Raw genomic sequence first — 24,926 nt, 5'->3', positions numbered from 1 at the left:
TCATTTTTATGATGCCATTTATTAAACAAAATAAAGATGGAACATTCTGGTTTTCACTTTAAAAAGAGATTTAATTCAATACTTTGATTCCTCCCTATTTGCAAACTACCCTTTCTTCCTCAGAATGGACGGCAGTGAGCATTATGCAGAGTTTCTACTCAAACCCCATTTCCAAGAAAACGTGAGAGAAAATCTAAGATAAAAGTTCTATTTGAGGTAAGAAGATTCCCATCTTGTTCTAACAATATTTCATTTCTAACAAACTCTTATGCCAGCTCTTCCGTCAATGACTAGTGAATGATCACTGAAAACAAATAGCACCCTCATTATATAATTTTACATAGACTGCCTTATATCCAAATATATGCATTTAGAACATTTGTACAGATACATTAGTGTTAAGACTTGAAAACGCCCATCTACAAATGTCCTTTCTTCATTCAGAAATCTAGATCATTGTTTTCAAAACTGGAAACCTAAACATCCTGACTATACATTAAAAACATGTTATGTAAGGATATAAATATGTTCTGGAAAACTTCAGAGCTGACCTGATAAAAGCAAACAAAAACTTGGAGTCCTTTTGCTATTGCTTAATCCTCTAGTTAGCGTTAAAAGGAGACTACTGAATATTAAATTCAGGTATTTACTAAACAGTGTTGATTTCTACTAGCTGAACCAGGTTTCTCAGGAATTTGAAACATTTTCAATTAAAGCCTTCATTTTTCCTGTAGACTTCAACATGTGTGGCCCAAACTAGAAAAGAAACAAACAAAATGTATAAATATTGGTTCATATAATGATATAACCCCTTCCCAATCACAGATCAAAGGGCTGGTATGTTCTATATGAAAAACCAGGCAATATTAAAACTTTCATGAATTGACAGGTTGTTATAAACATGACATTGAAAGGCAGGTGACCAAAATGCTTCCTAGAAAAGTACAATCACCTTAGCAAGACCTAGCTTAGTCCAATTTTACTTCTGTGAGTAAAACAAGAAAGTACCACAAAGTTTCCTTTTCAATGTCTATAAAGACTTTCAAAGATGCTAGAATTTCTAGATATCTGTCTCTCTGCAACAGGTAAGTTACTGTCACGGGGGACATGTGCCTGACTGAAAGGAATGTATAGATTAAGAATTGAGCAGACTTCGTGGAAGCATGGCACACATCCTGTAAGGCCCAGGTCCAATGTTACCCTCTTCAGAAGACTCTCATGGGGCATCCTAAGAGAAAATGTTTCTTTACTGTGAATTTCTATATCACAACATATAGGCCAAAGATATAAATTTTAATAAATCTGACTTCATTATGCTTAAATATTAAGCACAGCATGAAAAATTTACCATTGGAGATGTTAAGCAGTGAAACCAGGGGTTAATTTTTGCTTCCTTCTTTATGCTCTTCTGTAAGTAATTCTGCTATGTAAAGACTAAATCCTTTGAATCTTGCAGAGGACACAGCTTGTAAAATGTAGGTGCTCAGCAATGGTGTGGATACTACGTTGTACTAGGAAAGAAGCCGGACCTAATACTCACCAACACTGTTTCTGAAGTGGCCTCTGATGCAGACTTTGGAATTCCTTTTTCAGCCTCACCTTGGCTATCACTTCGATACCGGTAAGCAAATTTCTTTTTCAGAGCCTCTGCTATGAGAGCAGCAGGGTCAGTAGCATCTACAGGTTTGGGCTTTGTATCTTGTTCTGACCTTAGAGAAGTGAACAGAAACCAACGAGACATTTCAGTATGCTAGCATCCCTCCGGGAAGTACTTTGTGTGCCTTTCTAGGCCTGACAGCCTTTCTCTAGCACCACAGATACCCCATGAAAACACTGCTAGCAGTGAGATGGAAACTGGAGAATTAAGGCTCAATGAAAGCGCACAGAGGTGCCCAATGAACAGCCACTCAGTTCATCTCAAGAACACCGATTATGTCCTTTCAGGGCAGGTACACAGTTCCATTCTTCTCCGGAAGCCTAGTGACTACACAACATGGCTTTACTGAGTAAATGACTGACAGGGAAGACTTTACAAAATGAAAGGGCTTTGAATGCAATGGGAGAAAAACTAAAACGTAACCTAGAGATGTTTATTTTGCGAATTTCTGAGTTGCAAAGGAGCCACTGGGGCCCATCTTTTGTAAATTAAAAACTTGATCATTCATGGTAGTTATGTTATAAAGCAGAGTTCTCAAGGAGCCCAGTACTTTGTTTTACAAGACATTAAAATGAGGGAAGTAGGAAAGAAGGTACATGTATCCTCACCTTTTTACTGACCGAAGTTTTACACTGTTCATGTCTTTAAGTATCTCTAGCATGTTTGGCATAGAAGGTTTCTTTGGGCTGTGCTTATCCAACGTCTTTCCAGCACCAGCTTTTCTCTCCCTTCGCTCTCTGATCAGATCAACAGCAGATGTACTTTGGTGGAGTACTGGCGGAGGGAGGGGCGGCGGAGGGGGAGGTGGTGGGACAGAGGGTGGTACTGTGGTAACAGATGTGCTAGAATCTAAATCATCTACAGAAATAAGGAAAAATCCATTTTAATCCTGATGGCAACAGGCAAATAAAATTTTTTATATCATGTTAAGGACTTTTGTATACCTGAAAACAATATCCTTAAAAAGAATCTCAGTTATGTAAGTAAAAAGGAAGTTTCGGTTACTTGGTTAAAATCTAAATGCCTGAATCTCAGTCACTGTATCATTTAATCCCAAACTCTCCAGATGGAAAAGTTCCATTTAACTTAACAGGAGTGTTTTTGTGATATCAAATGTTTAAGCCTGACTGTGGCACAGTTTGTAACTACTTTTAGAAGAAATATAAAGTAGTCTGTGCTGCATAAATAACTATCTTCATTACATTCAGTTAGGTAATTTAGTACTATGATAAGTTTTAAAAAACTACTGGATAAATTTGTGGTTCCTTTTAAGTACATTATTCACATAAAAGATATTCTAAGCATTATACACCTGCAATGACTAGAATATGTTTGAAAGAAAAGATTTCTGGAATAGAAAAAAGGTATTATAGTTAAAGTGGTTATATAATAATGACCTAAAAACTCATCTTTCTGCATAATTGGAGGTTAGAGTTTCCTGTTGGGTGAACTACATTGATTAGGGGATGCAAAAAAGTTTCACTCAAGGGTTTAGATTATAAACAGAACACCAACGATAAATCCCCAAATTATCTATTTATGGCACTTTTTCCTACTCTGCCAAGAGAGGGAGGTAAAGCAAAAGAGAACTGCAAGTTAAAGTCAGAAGGACAGGATGCTTGGTTTTTGAAGTTACACGCAAACTTCACTTAACACTTATTACTCCTCAAGCATTTGGTGCCCAGAGTGCATTCGCCCTCTGCCCACCTTGGCCCTAACCAGCCTGGATAACATTAAACTCCAGGAGCACAAGCCAAGTGGCCCAGAGGCAGAGTTGTGTAATCCTGAGTCTAGCCAGGACTCAGGAACAACACTAGGAAAAACAACTGCTACTTGCCAACAGGTTAATGGACTAGGATTTCAAGGCTATGGTTTCTTCTCCAAAGTGACAATGCCCCACAAATAAAAGCAAGAGTATTTGACCAGGAGTCAGAGGACCTGAATTCAGTTTCTACTCTGGGCAAGAGAAAATGACTATTAAGTAGCTACTATGTGCTAAAGGTATTTTTTTAATACTTTTTTTTTTTTTTAAATATATCTTGATTGATTTCAGAGAGAGGAAAGGAGAGAGGGGGAGAGAGAAAGAGAAACAATGACGAGTGTCATTGATTGGCTGCCTCCTGCATGCCCACAACCCAGGCATGTGCCCTGACCGGGAATTGAACCTCAATCGCCTAGATCCTAGGTCGACGCTCAACCGCTGAGCCATGCCTGGCTGGGCTAAAGGTATTTTATATCATTTCCACATTTTCTCCCATGGTAACTCCATAACACAGGTACTGTTAGTTCCATTTTAGAGCAGGAAAGGGAGGTAGAAAGGTCAAGTACTTGCCTCAAGACTTCCAGGTAAAAAAGTAGCACTCAGCCCTGTCAGGGCTATTTTGAGATGGTCCCATTAAGTTCCCCATAGCATTCACCTAGGTAGTAATTCAAGTACCGAAATTTCAATGTTTTCCAGATATACCTACCTGTCATCCTCTCTGATAGCACCAAGATTGTTCAAAACAAGCTAAAACCACTTAAACTTGATTGGGTCCTGGACTATGTAGAGGACTGGCTTGGTTTATAGCTGTTACTTGCCAATAAATTTTAAAATTTGTGACATTCTCCTGATTTCCAGTTTGCTGATTATAACAAATGTAGGATTTACAGACCTGCAGTAAGATTTTGCTGTTCTTGCAGGGTCACAATTTTGGCAATCTGAGCTCTGAGAGCAGCAAGTTCATTTTCAAGAGCACAGATCTTCTGTAGTGCTTCCTCATTTGCCAGTGGTGTCCTCAGTGGAGGCTCTTCTGGAGACAAGTTTGGTAAGGAAAACTGCCTGCTTGGGGGCTTCTCAAAGAAAAAAAGGTCATCCTGAAGGGGTTGCCTGGGCCTGACCTCTGTCCTGCAAGGAAGATAGAAGGTTGGCTGTCACAGGCTTTGTAAGAAAATAATTTTTTAAATGCAAATTAATCAGAAAATATCAAAACATCTGAGAACCACGTTTCAGGCTGACCTTACATAGATCCCCTCCTATAAGTTTTAAAACAACAAAGTACTTGTGGACCTAATGTAGACACATACCAGGCCTGGGTTTCTTGTTGCCATCATTCTTCTGAACCTCTAGATGATATGCACAAGGCATCACAGATTCCAACAATGTTTTTGCTAATTCATGTTTTGTTTTGATTTGAACTAAGTGAAGACACATTTTAATACTCTTTAAAACGGTAAGCTAATTACTAGTTGTATTTCCAAAATCAAGTTAGTAATGCATTAACCCTTCCCCAGGTTCTTGGCTTCTGCATCTCAGTGTATTTCCTATGTATGATAGAGTACATCAAATTGCAAGACATGCTGTAACAATATGGGCCAAATACAGCATCAGAAACTGAAAAGGAAAAAAAACCATTATAATTGAACCCGTTCAGTAACTACATGGTAACTAAGTAGTCACTTGGGTGTAAAAAATTTAATGTGTAGTGCTCCACAGCTCCAGATAGGAGTTTTTCGGGGTTGAGAATAAAATTCAGATTTCTTTTGAACTGTCAATTATATGCTTATCCATTTTTTCCTATTTTATACAATTAGGTTTTCCTGGCTTCTAAGGCTTTTTTTTAATCCTCACCTGAGGATATACTTATTAATTTTAGAAAGAGGGGAATGGGAAGAGAGAAACATCGATGTGAGAGAGATCAATTGGTTGCCTTCTGTACGTGCCCCAAATTGGGGATCAAACCCGCAGCCTTTCAGTTTACAGGATGACACCCCAACCAACTGAGCCACAGTGGCCAGAGTGCCCTTTTCCTTTTTTCCTTCCAGCTTTACTGAGGTATAATTGACAACTAAATAGTGTACATATTTAAAGTACACATTTTGAAATACTCGCCAGGGTCAAGTTAACATATCCCAGCTTCCGGCAGTTTCATGTGGTCATGTGACTGAGTTTTGGCTAAGATGTAGGCACACTGCTGAGCCATCCATCTAGACAGGCTGCTGAAAGGGTGAAGACTCCACAAAAATGTCCTCTCATCTCTAGCCTCACCCCTCCTCCTCCTGAGAGCACTGAGTGCATGGTGATGACTGAGTCATACAGGGCCAGCAGCTAACCTTGACATGGAAGCCAACACTGAGGAGGGCAGAGAGCCTGGCTGGATCCCTGAGGACACTGTGGAGCTACTGTCAGCCCCAGACTATCTACTTAGGCTGTTTTTTATTTGAGAGAGAAATAAACTACACTGAGAGGAAAATACACTCCTATCCTGTTGAAGTTGCCATTATTTTAGGCTTCTATGTTATATGTAGTCAAACTTAATACTAACATTAAATTCCATTTTAGTTTTCCTTTAACTGGATATTGATATTTTACTTTTGCTTGAGAGCTGTGATAATTCTAACTATGTTTTGAATGGGGGCATTCCTGGATTCTTAGCTTTTGATATTATGCACTGAATTCAGGTATTTTCCTTTATATCTAACTTCTGTTCATGCCCTGTTAATTGAATTACCATACACAGAAGATGCTTACAAATTGTTTTTTACCTGTAACATTATCAAACAATTATAATGTCGTAGTTCTTGCCTAGTAACCAATGTTAACAATACTGTATTTTATTTGGAGTATGAGTGGGATAGGGAAATGTGTTTGGCTTGCAAAGCTGCAATTACCACTTTCTTATACCGACAAGGGGAAGGAACAGGTGATGAAATTTCTTTAAAAGTACATGAAGATTAAACAAAGGTAAAAACATCTGTAAGGAATAGTACCAATGTTCTGATTAAATATATATATTCTTTGAAAAATTATGTAAGTTACAGATTACATGCAATGTGCTCTAATCAACCTACAATAAAGAAATAATAAGACATTAAAATTTTGAAAAAAATCACTGTGGCTCTTTGTTGATAAAATAGGCTAAATTCTGATTTTTACCTACCTTTCATAAAGTTGGTCAAATAATTTTGTTGAACAGCTCTATACAATAAACACATTAAATTAGAATGTTCTTGATAACTTTGTCTTTAACAAAAAACTACTTCCTGAAAGAACTAGGGGAACTGCAGATAGGTAGAGTGATAATGACAGAACCTAGTCTTAACAATCTGGGTAAAAACAGAAAGCTCAAATGTAGAATTAAAACACCCTTAGTTCAAAACAAGTGTCGAGGAAGAAACCAGTCAGAAGCAGAGTATTCTCAAGACTGAGGATGGACACCACCACCATGAGCACCAGAGGTAAGGGGCACCTGGAGGGATCACAACTGGATGGAAGTGGAACTGAGCAGAGAGGAGAGGAACGAGGAACACAGAACCTGTGGATAAAGACTCGTCTCTGCCCCACCGTCTTTCATGTTCACATGCCTAAAATAATATATTCACATCTGAGAGTGGAAGTGATGGCTTGTTTTTAACAACAAATCAAGTCAAATTTTGGATAGTAGAATCTTCAGTGCTACTAAACAAAAGTTACAATACTGTTATTCAAGAACTAGTGGTCACTTTAGTAGAGAGCATTCCCCTAGACATCACAGACATTATAGGGACCTAAAGTATTAAACACTTATAAGTTTGTTTTTAACTGTTCTCATTCAAGTAAGATAATCTTCAAATCCCATGAACATTTACTGTAAAATATCCAAAACTGGAACAAGGTAACAAGACAATTTGGATTAAGATCAACTACAAGGCATGTGTGAACATCATACTCTCTTTAAACTATCTTCTATCCAAAATAAATTGTATGAGAAAATGAGTATTGAACTACAATGTTAAAAAAAAAAAAGACTCTTCTACATCGCCCCGTTACTCTTACAGGTGAATTTTATCCTGTTTTTCCATCTACTGAAAAATAAGGACAAAGCACTCATCAATCTGGAATACCAGTGTCCCTGAGTAAGAGAGAAAAAGCCATTAGCAAAATGATTTAAGCAGCAGTGTCAGATCACCTGTATTTTATATCTATACTATTTTTATAAATGATCGTGTCGATTCTGCATTTCTCTATGTGAAATACTGTTGATGGTTATAGGTTCAAACAAAGCAATTATAGAAAATGTAGAAGTTTAAATGTGTATTTTTAGAAGCTGAAAAAGTAATCCTGAAATGATCATGTCTTTTCAAAAGACACAAAGAAATCCACATTTATTAGAGCCTGAAAAACCAAAAACAAGAGTTGCTCTGTAATGTTCTTCCCTTGTGTATGAAAAAGTTTAGATTTTATGAACATTTTCACACAGACTCCTTCCTTTAAAAACACACACACCCTTCCCACAGACATCTGTTCTATACGACAATCAACAAATTATTCTCAGAACCAATCTCTCTTGTCATCCTTCAAAATAGGGGGCTATTGAGAGCTGGAATACAGAGGCAGATTAATCTGAACTAAGAAATGCTCTTCAGATATTTTTGTATGTAATTCAGAGAAATTTTAAAGAAGCAAAACAAATATAAAAACAAAAAGAGGTATCAAGTATGGATGTACCCAAAGCAGGAGACAGAACAGCCAAAATATGATTGTTTTAACTTTTTTCTTCCCTGGCCAATGTGGCTCAGTGGTTAGACCATCAACCCACACACTGAAGGGTCTCTCAATATTTCTCTCTGAAAACAGAAAACAGAAAGAGAAAAGGGAGGAGGGGGTGGGAAGCCAAACTAAAGCCCTAACAGAATTACATAAATGTAAATGGTTTACATATACCAATTAAAGGACAGACTGCCAGAGTGGATTAAAAAAATATGACCCAACTGTCTACAAGAAACTCAGCTTAAATATAATAATGTATGCAGGGTGAAAGTAAATAAAAGAAGATATATTATGCAAACAACCAAAAGAAAAACGCTGTGTCTATAATGTAGACTTATGAGCAAAGAAAGTTATCAGGGACAGAGAGAGGGACACTGTATAACAGTAAAATGATAAAAGCCACAGCAATCCTAAATGTGTATGCACCAAACAACAGACCTCCAGAATATGAAAGGCAAAAACTGGTAGGACAGAAAGGAGAAATATACAAATATATGTAATATAGTTGAAGACAACACCACCCCACTTTTAACAATTTTTTAGAATAGAAAATCGGGAATACAGAACTCATTGCAGGATCTAATTGATATTCATAAAACGTAACATTAACAGAAAATACATTCTTTTCAAGTGCCCACATAATATATTCCAAAATGGCCCAGGGTATGGCCATTTTAAAAGAATGGAAATACACAGTGTATGTTCTCTGACCACAACAGAATCAAACTGGAAATCAATAACAGAAAGATGAGAAAAAAATTTCCAAACATTTAGAAACTAAACCACAAACTTTTAATTATCCCTGGGCCAAAGATGTCAAGGGAAATTTTAAAAATACAATTAACTGGATAAAAATTAAAAAACAACATATCAAAACTTGTGGGACACAGCTAAAGTAATGTTGAGGGAAAATTATAGCACTAAGTGTTTATAACAAAAAAGAAAGGGTTTCTAATAATGTAAGCTCTCACCTAAAAAAAACAGATGAAGAGCAAAATAAACTAAGCAAGCAAAAGGAAAAAAATAATAAAGAGAAGAAATCAGTAAAATTAAACAGAATAACAGGAAAAAAATGAAATAGAGAACTGGTTCTTTAAAAAGATTACAGACCTTTCAGTCACTGAAAGGATAATGAGGGAATACAGTAAGTTCTCATTTAATATCCTCAATGGGTTTTTGGAAACTAAGCAAAAGGCCATATAACAAAACCTATAATTAACCATAAGCTAATTGATATAAACAAGGGTTAAGTTCCTATGGCACAGTTCTGGTCACAAAAACATCACCTAAAAACCCCAAAAACTTCTAATATTAAACACTGAAATACATGTGAGGTATAAATATTTAAGAAAGATTGATAAAAACAAGTAAAATAATTTTTCCAACTTGCTTATTCCAGTTCAGGGTCAAGAAGGGCAGGAGTCTATCTTGGCAGCTCAAGGTACAAAACAAACCAATCCTGGACAGGACACCATTCCAGGGCACACTTACACTCGCCTCACTCACACTGGTACAGTTTAGACATGTCTAACCTAACGTGCACGTGAGCAAATCGGAGTACATGGAGGAAACACATGCACACACAGGGAAGATGTGCAAACTCCACACAGACAGTCGTCCTGCTGGGAACTGATTTTTTCTTCTCATCAGCATTGAAACAGAATAACAACATTATTCAAGGACCTGCAGTGCTAAGAACATTAAAACACACATAAATCTTACCATATAGATGAAATGGACCAATTCCTTAAAAAGCAGAAACTAATCTTATCCAATGTCAAAGTAATAAAATAGTCCAATAACTTTAATAAGAAAACTGAACTCGTAATTTTAAAACTCCCCAAAAGAAATCTCCAGGCCCAGACAGTTTCACCGGAGAATTCTACCAAATGTAAAGAATACATACCAGTTCTACACAATCTGTTCAGAAAATAAAGAGGAACACCTTCCAATTCATTTTATGAAGCTAATATTACCCTGATACCAAACCAGACAAAGGATCACGTACTAAAAAACAACAGCAACAGTACCAGGAGAAAATATGCAGGATCTAAGGCTGGGCACAGGGTTCTTACACTGACACCAAAAGCATCATCCAATAAAGGAAAAGTGGATGAAGTAGAGTTTATTGAAATAAAAAACTTTTGCTCTGTGAATGACTGTTAATGTGAAATGTCAACCCTTACTCTAAACTTTCCCTGTTCAGAGCATCAGATGAAGACTTCATTGGGTTTTATAGTGGCTTTCTGATTTTGGTAGTTCATTGAAGAAGGGAGTTTGAAAGTTGTTGTATACTGTTAACGATTGTCTGCCCATGTCCTGCCTGAAATACTGTGATTGTTTATGAAAAGTATCTTTAATAAAGCTGGATACAGTTTGAAAAATAAAATAAAATACAAATTTGATAATACTGTGGTGCTTAAAAATCTTCCATGGCTCCACAATGCTTTCAGGAAAAAGTCTATACACTTTTTAGCTTAACATGTTCAACCTTTAAACTTCTACCTACTTTTCATAATCATTTCCTACAGCTTACCCTTTTCTGCTACTCCCTAGCCTCACTGAGACATTTGGAGTTTCCTAAACATGCCACTTGGCATCCTAATTAAAACCTTTAACATCCCCTTCTTTGGGAAGCCTTGCCAAAGCTCTCTCATCCCACAGTGGCCTTCTGTATAGTATCAATATTAACAGTTTCCTTTCTAATCTCCTCTTGCACACCAAGTAATCCTAGAAAACTAAGACTATATCCTATTTTATCTCTGTATCCTCAATGCCTAGTAAGAATGAAGAGTTGAATAGGTTGAATAACTGTTTATTAGATTGATGCATAGTAATCATTTATTCAGGCTCTTTCAAATAAATGGAAGTCTCTCTCTAACTTTTACATATTGTTTCCTTTGAATCACAACTCACTTTGATTCAGAAATTTTAGGAATCATTCTCCAATGATTACACAAATTCCCTAATATAACCCACACTGATTTTTCTACACCAATAATGCCATTTTAATACTATACTTATATGAACATACTAATAACAGTTCTTTCTGGTTTCTCATATTAGAACTTCTAAAAGGCAGAGAATTCTGTAATTCTTAAGGATACAATAGTTATGTCTCTAGGAACTTTATCAATACTGAGTCTTTAAACAGAAAAGATGACTGCTAAAAAACAACAACTGGGTTAATTACTAGAGATCAAAGTCACCTATTAAAAGGAAATACTGCAAAGGTAACATCTTTTAAAATAATAAATATCCCATCTCAGCTCTCACAGGTTCTAGACTGACCTGCGTCTTGTTGAGCACTCTCCTTCTTCTTCGGCTACCCATCCAATGTCAGCAAAAGATGCCACTGCATCCTCTCCTGGGTGACTGGGGCTCCATTCTGTTGTAGGGCTGGTAAGCTATAAGTTATAAATAGGGAAAGAGTGTCATCTGGCACCAAAATATTAGAATAAAACTTTTTAATGACCTAAATAAGAACCATCAACTTTAGTCTTACAAACATACAGGGAGTTTCATTTCCATTAAAGGTCCCCATGAAAGGGACCATTAGTTACATCATATGTTGCCTAATAATGTATGACAGCCTCTGAATTAGAATTTAACTTTATTCAATTTTTATTTTATAGGTCAAATGAGATTGATTAAAAAAAAACCAAGTTCTGGTCATCCTAAAACATTAAGAAAATTTTTTCTGAAGAAATCTGGTTAAAAAAAAAAAAAGTATAGGAACAAGAACAAGTGACCAATTTGTGCTAAATCTGGGAATATTTTTATATTTCTAAATGGATATTTGTAGATATACTGTTATAATGTTGAAAACAAATTTTTAAAAAATCCTTAAATTTTACGATTTTTAAATAAAAGTACTATGTTAAGGAGTAAAAAATACAAACAGCAGAACAGAATTCTCTAGCTCTACCTTAAAAACATAAAGGAACAGAGTATTTTGAAATAAATACACAAAGAAAAAGCATGCAAGTTCTGACATTTACCTTGAAAAAATGGAAATATGAGTTAATTGAATTAAATTTTTGTTCTAATGCCTCAGAGCCAGATGGTCAATGGATAACAATTTAAAAATAAAGTTATCAGATTAATATAACACTTCCAACAAGTTGGAATGAGGTTTAAATGAAAAAGAAAATGAAGACTTTTTAAATTAAAATAATTTAAAAGGCCAGAGATATTTATTTAAATTAATGTATTTATCAAAAAGGTTGTACCATAACCCATGCTTTGTTTGTACCTTAATGTTGTCATTGCCAGATCAAGCTTTTGGAAGTTACACTTAAATAATGCTTCTTCCTCAAATGTAAAACATATCACGCAAACATATAATACTAATAGTTTTAAATCTAAGATATCTTTAATATTACAAAATTTTAAGTAAACATATTAGCTGTTGGTATGTATGTTTACCTATTATGTATAAGTACTTAACATTATCAACTTTTAATAAAGGAGCATTAGAAAACTGACATTTTAACATATAACATACTAAGAACATCAAGTACTTAAAATGCCTTAAATTGGCTTTTGGGGAGGGTGGGGGTACAGGTAAGAGAGAAAACAATTGTTTTAAAGAGATTCAAGAACCTAATCCTGAGCAAAAAACAAAAACAACTAATAATGGAATTAAGATGAAAAGGCTTTCAAAATACCAATGTTCTGCATGCCCCACAAAGGTTAACATACTACTATATGTTCTTTTTTGTTTGTTTTAATCCATCGATCAGTTGCTTTCAGTACGTGCTCCAACCCAGAAGCAAACCTGCAACTTAATCAAACCTGCCACCTTTTGGAGTATGAAACAACACTCCAACCGAGCCGCATCAGCCAGGGCTGATGGCTGGTTTTAATACCTCTGGTAATGGATATAACCTGACCAAAACAGTAATTAAAATATTGCCACAAGACATAATTTTTAGAATTTGTGTTAAAATGTCATTGTATATATATATATGCTTCATAAGCCTTACTGAGCTGACAAACCCCATCATCTGCTGGTTGGTCCCTGTGGTATATGGTTATGGCTTCTATTCAGAGTAATAACTTGCAAAGATTTTAAAAAAAACACAAATAAACCTCTTTCAGTTGTTGCTGAAATGTACACTGAGTGACATAAGCATGGAATGGGAAGGACGACTCAATTAGTAAAGTACCAGTTAAGGTGACGTCAGGACAGGCAAGAGGACTGACAATATGTAATTTCTGAAGTACAATTTAGACACCACTACTGACATGCATGGATGACTGATGGGAAGTTTGAAAAAGAAAAGGCCAACTTACTGAAGGTTCCAGCAAGGTCCTGTCCTATCATGGCTATTGTTAGTAGGGGGGAAAAAAAACAACACAACAGCAAGAGGAATAGAATTTACTTTTAAATTAAGGGCATTATAAAATTTTAAATTAAATTTAGTGCTTATTGATCTATAATTATCCAAATTCCTTTCAGAACGTGTGGAAAAGCATTTCATTCAGCAGTAGTTTGTATTTTTACTATTTTAAGTAGTTCAGCTGAACATCTTAGACAGTTTAAATAATTTAAAATCCAATTATATTTCAAAAATTTTACTGAGGTAATTTCAGATAATTTAAAATATTCTGACAATGTAAACCTACACTAAAGAAATTAATTCATTTAATAAAATGAAAAGAAATATACAAAAGTTCAAATACTTAGAATGAAATATTAAAAGTTAACTTTGTCCACATGTGACTCCTCATAAAATAAACACACTAGTACTAGAATGTTGTTTCATAGTAAATAAATTCAGTCTGTTTTACCATTTGTTTATAGCCAAATACAAAACATGTATTCTTAAAATGAACACTAATAATCTCTAGCTTTTTTTTTCAAGAATTATTCCCCACCACCACCAATTCCTACCATAGTAAAAACTAAAAACAGAAATTCTGTATTTTAATATGATGAATACAGTAACACCAGTAGGCCAAGAGGTGTACCTGTGTAAAGAACAATAACCTGAACACTCAGCCACTGATATTTCTGAGTATTAATGCTTTCTATTCACGACACACCTACAATGGGGGAGGAGGGGGGTTAAGAGGAAAAGGGAGAAGGAAAGGGACCAGAGAGATAAGAGGGAGGAAAATGTGTGTGTGTGTGTCTCTCAAAATAACCTAGGAAGAAACAGCATGCCTGGGTTCAACTGTGATTCCCCAATTCCAGACTTTCAGTAATAGTATTTACTCTTGTTGAACTCCTAGACAGTTCAAATACATTCCACATCAATCAAGGCCCCCAAATATGCCAGAAAAATAGCAAAACTGCACTTTCAATTTTATTACTCTAAACTGCATCCTTTACATTTTTTAAAGACTCTACATTTTTAATATTTCTGATAAATGTATTAAAAAATAGAAAATACATTGTAAAAATAGCATATCTATAATATATAAGTAGCAGATAAAATACCCACTTTAATACTGATGCTTAATTTGAAAAGACTCAGTATGCTACAAAACTGCCTGGAAGTCTCACTATAAACAAATGTCTTCTGTCTTCCACTACATTCTCAAATAAGTAACCAATATTTCTCTTACTTTACTCCTCTCCTTATGTTAATCCATCTCTTTTCAAATGCAGCTCCAGTACTAAATCTAATAGTCTTATCCTACTCATACCCTTTTAAGTGACTGAGAAAGTGTTATTTCCTTCCAAGGAAATGTATTTGTCTGTAGTACTTCAGCCCACTGTCAAGGCAGATTTGTGTTGCTACCAGAAAATCCTAGATTATCTCCATGTCTCCTGTTACATGTCTCTAGCTACATGAACAAAAATGTTGAAGCAAATTCTTCTGTCACTAGTTTAAGTAGATAAATAGATAAAAGAAAATGTTAATGGAACTGAGCAAATCAGGGAAAAAAGTTAACAAGCCTTGGTTAAAAACAATAGTTATCTGAAGGAAGTTAAATGAACTGAAGTCTCAAAAATTATACTGGAGAGACTTAACACCACAGATTTCTTCATTTTGATTATTTTTTAAAGCCTATTGTTTGATAAAAATTACTTCTGAGAAATTTCTAAGCTGTCAGTTTCTAGACTGATGCACAAAGGTTTTGCCAGTCAATTTGTAAGTGGGACTGTAGCAAAACAATGGGCAACCTGTTAGTCAAACTGAACAAACAGTAATTGCTACCACTTACAGGATTTTTTTTCCTACCTCTATCTATGACGAAGAGTGATTTATGAGTATGACATAATATCAAATAAGCTCACTGGGGCACTTCTGAACTTTTGAATGATGAGTTAAATTTATCTTTTGCTTTTACATGTTAATTTATTATTTTAAAATTGGTATTTTGTGTATAACTTGTACAGAATTAATGAAAAACAGGAAAAAAGCTATGTGATGCATGCCTAATAACACTATAACAGCAATAAGGAACAAAAGCCCAAATCAAGAAAATAGCAATTTATCTCCAAGCAAAAAGTAGAGTTGCCCCTGATTTGGTGCTAGAAAAGAATACTAAGACCTGAGCATTCAAAAGTATTCCTAATTCAACCTTTCTGTCTTAACACTGTTGTTGCCAAGGCAATAGTTCCCACAATTAATGCTAAGCTTTAAACAAAGGATGGAGAAAGCAACTTTACATGGCATGCACAGAGACATCTAAAAATAAACGAGGGGAAGAGAGTGGCTGTCCAAAGAGGATGGTGTAATAGCTAAAGAAAATAATGGTGGTACCTGAAGCTCCTAAAGTAATATAAGGCCTACGTTTGAGATCACCTGGGAATTAACAACTGCTTGGCTTACTATGTGCTTCTAAATCCTCACATATGCATTCTTAAGAAGGGTAAATGTCTTAAAAATCTTGAACAATTGCTTCACAGAAGAACTAAGATTAGACTTTACTTTGATTTTTATCCTCTTATTTTTTGATAGTAACCTTAATAGGGGGAAAGGTTCAACAAGTACTAGTAACACTATTTTGCCTATTTATATTCCTAATATAGACATTAATACAAAATTTGAAATATATAGTACCTGAAACTGAACTCTTGGACACTGGATCAGAGATAAATTAGTACCAATTTTCCTTACAATACTTCGAGATGAACCATATGGCTTCCCAGACCAAAGTACCTGAGGAAGTAGGGGGGGAAAAAAAAGTTTAATTACACGACTTATAATACTGTTAATACAAAGCACTGGACAATTAATTGCATAACATGCTGACACATTATAGAATCAGAATGTCCAAATGTTATGGGAAATGAGCTAATATTTCTCAATTTAAAAAGTTAAACAAGAATAAAGATAAAAGAAAAAAATAAAAACAGGAAAAAAAGACTATACATGGCTGATTACTATTAATGTAAGTTTTACATAAAAATATAGAAAAATAACTAGTAATAGCTACTTTTGCTATAATGGACTTTTCAAAACAAATCCAAATCAGTACAAAGTTCAGAATCTGAATTTGTATGATGCAGGGTAATGCATTTTGTTTGTTACACAAGAACACCTAGCCAAGGGTGAACAGAGGCCAAAATCCAATTGCAGTCCATTTTCTTGTGAGGTCTTGTCCCCAGGGGAAAGGCCCCTTTTCCTAATTTACAAAAAGGTACTAAATGGGCTAGTGGTGGCCCTAATGAGCAAAATTTCCCAGATGAAATCATAATACACAGAGGACATGCTATGTTATGCTATGCTTTTAAGAACAAAAACGAACCCCAAAAGCAAACAAAAACACACACATGTAGAATGTTAAATCATTACCAATTGTACCTTGAAATTTCTCCCCAAGTATGTGACCTTTCCTTAAAAACTATCCATTTTGAATGAATAAAGAGGAGGTAAAGAGGGGTAGTATGCTATTAAAAGCAATTTAAAAAGAAAAGAATGAAACTGATATGACTATTATACTTCATTCATTAAACTTTAACATTCAATTATATCCTAAAACTAAATAAACAGTACCAAATAAGCTGAAATATATTCTGAGCAATGAATACCAACCCCTTTTTTAAGTTGCTCCATGGATATTCTAACTTAATGAAATTACTAATATAAACACTATGACCAAGCAATAAATGTTATTGTAAACAGAGGTGCCTCCAACACATAGTCCAAAGTAGACCTTTAGACCATTCTAAAAGTATGGACAACTCAAAATGAGCATAAAAGCAATGTGACTTCTTAGATTTTAGCAACCAAATCCAACTTAGGGATAACAGTATGGGTTAAAGTGAAGATCATGGGAGAATATATATGATACTTCTGGCATTTGCCTCAACTGTTACATAATTCTCCTCATGATGTTCAAAATTTCACTGTTACCTGGGAGAGTTCCTATAACCTACAACTGGCTATTATAACCAACAAAAACTATAACTCTTGTTTTGGAAATATAAATTAAAAAGATGGTACAGATTGGAAAATTGGTCAGTAGATAAGATGGCATCAATATTGAAATATGATTAAACAATAAATATGAGGGCAAAGTTACCCTGACACTTAGAAAGAATTACCTGTAGTTCAGGAACTGAAATTATGCTTATATCAATGTTCATATAGAGGATTATCACAGGAATAGTGTCAATAACACCCAAGGACTAAGAGAAGGAAAAACATCTTACTAAAGGGCAATGGGAAGCATCACAGTTTTACCAAGTTAACATAAGAGGTCAAGAAAAAACAAAAACATGAGCAAGTAATTCTAAAACAGTATTTAAGCAAACTCTTTACCTTATACTTGTTCATAGGTCTTGATTTTTTAAAAATAAATCCAAAGAGCAATAGTATCTATACCTTTCAGTCATTTCTCTAGTCTTCTATTTAGTCACAAAGTTCTATGATATAGGAGGAGCAGAACGCTCCTTATGCATCACAATGCGACAACTACACAGTCTAAAGTAAATTTGTCCCTCCAGTAAGCAAAGATCTTAACTGGAGATGAAGAGGACAAAAAACTCACAAAGAAAAATTTAGAGAAGATTTGTCAAGATCAGGAACTAATGTTTCTACCAGCTTTTAGCATTCCTTGCTATGCATGCTTCACGGCTGTTTCAACTATTACCTTTCCATCTGCTTAATATCAGAAGGAAAGAATACAAGGTGTCTTCTGCAAGAGAAGGTGAACAAAGACTGAGCTTTTACTTATAAGAAATAAGTAGACTATTTACGTTTATACAGAGTTAAAGGAAGTAAAAGAACAGATTGCTTTACATGATTATTTTTTCAAGTGCACATAGTAGACTAACAAAATGTTACTTGTGAATTGCATAGCTGTTAGCACCAAGAAATATGAAGTGTATATGTAAGCTAATGACTAAAATATTTAGAAAGGAGTAAGAGCCATAACCTTTACTGGATTATAGAAAAAAGTGAGCAGCTAACTTCCAGGAACTCTAAAACTAGGTCTTTATTTTTTTCTTTTCAGCCCTCATGGAGGGGAAGAAACTGTTAATGGCTGTGAAGAAATAATGAACAGATGGTATTGAAAAGTCACCATCTGTACCCTGGGAAGCTGTATGGCCCAAGTGCATCTCCTACCCTAACAGTGGCTGAACTGTCTTGTCAATATACTTGTTTGGAGAAGGAAAGACTTCCTCTAAAGAGAAACTGTCATTACTCTTATTTCAGATGTAAGAGAGAGGGCAGGAAGAAAACTGTCATTACTAGACAATTCAATGCAATTAATAAGAATTCAATTCATTAAGAAGCAATTAAATATAAGAACTGATAAATAACCTAATAATCTTTGTGTGTGTTTGCATGTCTGTCTAGTAATGACAGTCCATAACATTTAGCAACAGTGTTTCAAAGTGATGACAGCAAGGAGGAGGAGGAGGACAGCAAAGCAATTTGGTTTTGTTTTAACACTGTGAAATGCTATTGTGGAAGTGTTGAAGTATGAAGCTGGAATCTGAAGGTGTCATCTGTCTCATCATGATGACTGCACTCAAATTTTAGATGGTAATTCATTTGTTATACACTGGTTTAATCTCCACTATTATTTGAGACGCACCAATTAGCAGGAAAAAGTATAAATTTAATTCTAAACAAAGATATTTTTGTCAATATATGCTATTTACATATAATAATGCAAAGGTTCTTATTCTGGGGTTCACATATCCCTGAAATTACATGCAAAATAGTGTGTATATATACAACATTTTACGGGGAACAACGTCAATATCGTTATCGAATTTTCAGGGAGTCACCCAGCTGGTGTGGCTCAGTGGATTGAGCGTCATCCCATGGATCAAGAGATCCCTGGCTGGATTCCCAGTCAAGGCACGTGCCTGGGGTTGTGGGCTCAATCCCCAGTAGGGGGCGTGCAGGAGGCAGCCCACTGATGATGTTTCTCTCTCATTGATGTTTCTATCTATCCTTCTCCCTTCCTCTCTATCTAAAAAATCAATTAAAAAAAAATTAAAACTTTTTTTTCAGGGAATCTAGGACTCAAGAAGTAAAAATTCTTAATTCCAAGGAAGCCAGGAGAAAATTAAAAGTGTGTGCTGAGGAAAGGGGGGTAGAGATAGAAAGATGAAACTCTTCCAACAATTTCAAAATTCTCAACTGAAGATAAAACTTCCTTCAGTTTTTTCCCTTACTCTGAACTCCTAGCCACATTCATTCATTCTTCCAAACAACAAAAGGGTACAGTTTAAAATACTGAGATTAATCAGAATCACATTAGCTTCCTATTATTCTTGAGTTCTCTATTTTAAAAATATTTTTGCTGGACATAAATATAGCAATAGACTGAGAAGAAAGTTTGGACAGATGTGAATATATGGTTTTAAATTTAAACAAATGTTGAGGCAAATGGAAGGCAGTGAAAACATACAGGCCATGGAAACATATAGACCTGGCTTTAAAAGTAGGCTCTATTAAAAAAAGAAAAAGTGCCCAGCTGGAGTGGGTCAGTAGCTGAGCATTGACCTATGAACCAGGAAGTCATAGCTCGATCCCCGGTAGGGGATGTGCAGAAGGCAGCCAGTCAGTGACTCTCTCTCATCATTGATTGTTTCTCTCTCTCTCTTCCTTTCCCTTAAATTAAAAAAAATTTTTTTTAAAAAAGTGTGGCTGGTGTGGTCCAGTGGTTTAGTATTGACCCAGAAACCAAGAGGTCACGGTATGATTCCTGGTCAGGGCACATGCCTGGGTTGCAGGCTTAATCCTCAGTAGGGGGCTTGCAGGTCGCAGCTGATCCATGTTTCTCTCTCATCAATGTTTCTCTCTCTCTATCCCTCTCCCTCTCTTAAAAACAAAAACCAAAAACCCAATAATAACATTTTTTTTTTTACAAGAAAAAAGAAACCTGTATAATTTTATTATCCAATGTCACTCCAATAAAAAAAGTAGGCTCTACCTCTGCTGGTATAAAGCTGGCCAGATTATTGTTCCCTCTATGCTTCCACTTCATTGTCTATAAAATGGGGACACTATCTACTTCATTAACCTATGAGCATTAAAAGATTTAAGATATTTATATACAATATGTCTTTAATAAGTATTGTCTTCTTCCCTTTCTTTTATAAGAGGTAGCAAAGTACACTAAAATGAGGAAGGATTTTAGAATCAGAATTGGGTTCATATTACAGCTCTGCCACTTATTAGGTAACTTTGGTCAAGTCAGTTAAACACTCTGAACCTCTGGTTCTTCATCTGTAAAAAAAATGTTGCCTGGCTGGCTCAGTGGTTGAGCATCAACCTATGATCCAGGAGATCGCTATTCGATTCCCAGTCAGCGCACATGCCTGGGTTGTGGGTTCAATCCCCAGCAAGGGGGGCATGCAGAAGGCAGGCAATCGGTGACACTCATCATTGCTGTTTCTCTCTCTCTCCCTTTCCCTTCCTCTGAAATCAATAACAATATATTTTTTTAAAAAAGTGTTGTTCTAGTGAATATATGTAACAGATATGTGTATATACGTGTAGTATTGTTCTAATATATGTAATAGAACTGGGCATATGGTCCAATTAGTGATAGCTAATATGGTGGTGCTGATGTGTAGAGTAAAATACAAGAAGCTAATCATCACTCGTCGTCCTAACAGCAAAAACAAAACCCTGATACCAAACCTTGCACTTTTAAAGCCGATAAAATATATAAAGAATGAAGGTAGTTTCTTCTCTTGGAATACTTTCAAACATAGTATCAAGTTCATTTATTTATCAAACCACTGAGAAAATATGTATTTATCACTGAAATGTAAAGCTAAAAAGTTTTGGTTTGTGTGTTTTTTTTCTTCTTTTTTCAGATGCCCAAAGGTAAAATCTTGGTAAACTATACCTTTTTACTCTTTGGCAGTAAGCTAAGAGATCTTGGAAACTAAGATAGAAAATAACTCCAAAGGAGCAATTGCTTTATGTTAGAAGAAAACTTGTTTTACATACATTTTTCAGTTAACTGATTAAAGTTGATTATATGTTACAGAAAAAAATAATCTTGATCATCTGCTATTAGTGGAAAGCGCCTGCAGCTGTGATTCAAATACTGAGAGCAAGTTAATTCTCTCGTATCTGGTCCATTCTTTGATAAAAGGCATCGGTTTTACAGCTCCAAATGAACGAACCTAAATAAATTAACAAGCTAACGTGTGTTACCTGTTCCTGAAACAAAATCCTGTACTTTGGCCTCAGTCAGCTTTAGTCACATTCATCTGACTTGGGGGTGGGGAGACAGAGCAAAACCATAGGAAACTAACCATTTTTTAATGTACCCACACTAGATAGAAACCACTGTGCTAGGTGTTTCACATAAAACTGTCATTTAATCTATAGGCTAACTCTGAAGTAGTTCTTACTTGTAATTTGTAGATAAAGAAAATGACCGGCAAAGATAAATATCAGACCTAGATTTGTTTGAGTCTAGGACGTACAATCTTTCCACTAAAAAATACTTCTTACTAAAACTGCAAATAAATAGGAATCATAAATTGTAAAGCTTCACTTTTGGGAAATCATGAGCATTTTATATCTTTCTAAAAGCAAAAGAAATTCTTTCGCAGCCAGTACTAAAATGTTAAATCTACCCTATGTAGCCAAATAATAATAAATAACAAACAAGAAAGGTGGTATAGCTGCATTAAGTAAAGTCCAAAACATAGAAAGATGTAAATGAAAAAGATGAAAATACTATTAACTTCACAAACCATTTTCCTATGATTAATCCTCAAGCTAATAATCTCAAAATTATACAGTTATAAAAAAGTGATTTTGTTTAATTCTTTGCTTTTTATCTCCAAAGAAAATAGATGTAACTTTCAGGGGGTAGGGTGGGTTAGAGGGATTATAAAGTTCAACTTTCTCTTAAAATATGAAAAGACATAAAATAAAAACAAAAAAGTAAAAGTAGTGCATTAAAAAGTATATATACCCATATTCAAATTATGTTCTTTGCCTATATCTTTAATAAATAAAACTTAATTCCATGTTATTGTTAACAACACATTGAATTTGAAAGTGAAAAACAAATATTCCACAAAATATACCTGGCTTAAGTATTGCTTTAATAACTTTACACTGGATCTGGGTGGGAAAACTTTTTAAAAAAATACTTTCAAAAATGTGAAGATCAGACTTGTACTTGGAAAACCATATGACATTGAAGAAAGAAACTGAGGTCTTGGTCACTGTGGCTCAGTTGGTTAGAGCATCATCTGGTGCACCAAACAGTCATGCGTTTGGTGCTGGTCAGGCTGTGGGTTTGATACCAAGTTGCCTGGGGCGCATATGGAAGCAATCAACTGATGTTTTTCTCTCTCTCTAGAATCAAAATCTTTGGGTGAAGATTAAAAAAAAAGAAATTGAAGAAGACACAAATAAGTGGAAACATGTGCCTTGTTCATGAATTGGAAGTATTAACATCATTAAAATGTCCATACTACCCAAAGCAATTTATAAATTCAATACAATTCCTATTAAAATACCAATGGCATATTTCACAGATCTAGAAAAAATACTCCAAAAATTTATATGGGACCACAAAAGACCCCAGAATAGCCTCAGCAATCTTGAGAAAGAACAACAAAGTTGGAGGTATCAAATTACCGCTATCAAACTATACTACAAGGCCACTGTAATCAAAACAGCCTGGTACCGGCATAAGAACACACATATAGATCAATGTAAGAAAACCAAGAGCCCAGAAATCAACCCATGTCTGTATGGTCAATTAATATTTGACAAAGGAGGAAAGAGCATACAATAAAGAGTTTCTTCAATAAATGGTGATGGGAAAATTGGAAAGGTATGTGCAAAAAAATGAAACTAGAACATCAACTTACACCATACACAAGAATAAACTCAAAATGGATAAAGGATTTAAATATAAGTCACAAGACCACAAAAATCCCAGAAGAGCCCTGGCCGGTGTGGCTCAGTTGGTTGGGCATCGTCTGGTGCACCAAAAGGTTGCAGGTTCCATTCCTAGTCAGGACACATGCCCTGGTTGCAGGCTTGATGCCCAGGATACATGAAACAAACTGACAGAGGTCAAAGGGGAGGGGGATGGGGGGGAAGTAGATGAAAGAAAGTGATGAGATTAGCCAAAGAACATATATGCATAGCCCATGGACACAGACAACAGTGTGGTCTGGCCAGAAGTAGGGAGTATGGATGCTGATTGGAGGTAGGTAAAGGGGGAAATGGGGGACATCTGCAATAGTGTCAACAATAAAAAATTTTTAAATGTCAAGACCAGAACCCATCTTTGGCACAGAATAACCATATTACACTAATTTTTTTCATGTTTATAGTTGTTATATTAAAGCAGACATGACTTTTTATTTTAAACAGTTGTGTGATAAACCACATTATAATAGAATTCAATATTAATAATTCTACAATACTGGGTAGTCATGTGTTAGTCAAACACATTTCATTCAATGATTTCTATATATATTTAACCTCTTTCCTCCCTAATAATACATTGCTTTTAACAATCAAATGAATATTGGTAAGTTTTCAATATAACGCAGAAAGTTACTCCTTTACTTGAGATGCTAGGTAAAGTTTCTCTTCTATCATTTAAATAGTAAGCAAATTAAATAGCACATAAACATATTGAATTGTTGGTCATATACAGATTCATTTCACTTTCTCAGAAAAGAATCTTGTCTGAATTTTAAAAATTAATTTTGAGCACTCACCGATTGCATGCTTACTCCAACTTGTTGAAAAACCATCCTAATTAGGCGCTTAATCCAGCCAAGCATTTAGATGGTAAAGTGTCTCCAAATTTGCATTTCAAGTACTTCAGGTGTACATAGCAGCACATGGTCCATAAAACACTAAAATTTTAAAATGCAAATATTAAAATGAAATATTTAGAATCTTTACTGTTTGCAACATGTCTCACAAAATTAGTCTAAAACATTTTAAACTGTCTAAATTTACTTGAGAGAAAACAAATTTTGCTTATAATCAACTCTGAGTAAACTAACAGTACAACTTTTTTAAGTATTTCTTTTTCCAATCAGGGTTCTTAGTTAGGAACAAAAACCTACTTTTGGCTAATTTTAGTAGGAAATATATTTATGAAAAGATATCTAGTAGATAACAATCTTACCAGAACCTGACTTACAGGCTACACAGCCAGGAAAGACATCCAAAAACTGCAGCAGAATTGATCCTGGAAAGACACCACTGCTACTGCCACCCCTGACCGAACAGAATCTACCAGGTCTGGCTTTTGTCTCACTTCCTCTTGAGTTGCTGTCTGTATGCATTTGCTTGGCTAAATCTACCTAGCTATAGTTGTAAGAAGGTT

General features: G+C 35.1%; 1 protein-coding gene across 1 annotated transcript in view; it reads right to left on the bottom strand.

The window, feature by feature from the left end:
• Window positions 1-24,926, bottom strand: part of MTFR1 (mitochondrial fission regulator 1) — a 35,584-nt gene continuing 10,658 nt past the window's right edge. Inside the window, exons 2-8 of the mRNA XM_081116884.1 lie at window positions 24,307-24,447; window positions 16,187-16,285; window positions 11,457-11,572; window positions 4,312-4,544; window positions 2,266-2,515; window positions 1,541-1,709; window positions 1-756 (exon numbers count right to left, since the gene is read on the bottom strand). Coding sequence (XP_080973010.1) covers window positions 688-756; window positions 1,541-1,709; window positions 2,266-2,515; window positions 4,312-4,544; window positions 11,457-11,572; window positions 16,187-16,285; window positions 24,307-24,372 — 1,002 coding nt within the window. The 5' untranslated portion in view covers window positions 24,373-24,447 and the 3' untranslated portion in view covers window positions 1-687. The remainder of the gene's footprint in view (window positions 757-1,540; window positions 1,710-2,265; window positions 2,516-4,311; window positions 4,545-11,456; window positions 11,573-16,186; window positions 16,286-24,306; window positions 24,448-24,926) is intronic.

Source organism: Miniopterus schreibersii (assembly GCF_964146895.1).
Source record: "Miniopterus schreibersii genome assembly, chromosome: 17".
In the NCBI taxonomy this organism is placed as follows: Eukaryota; Metazoa; Chordata; class Mammalia; order Chiroptera; family Miniopteridae; genus Miniopterus; species Miniopterus schreibersii.
This window is presented reverse-complemented; position numbering and strand designations above follow the sequence as displayed.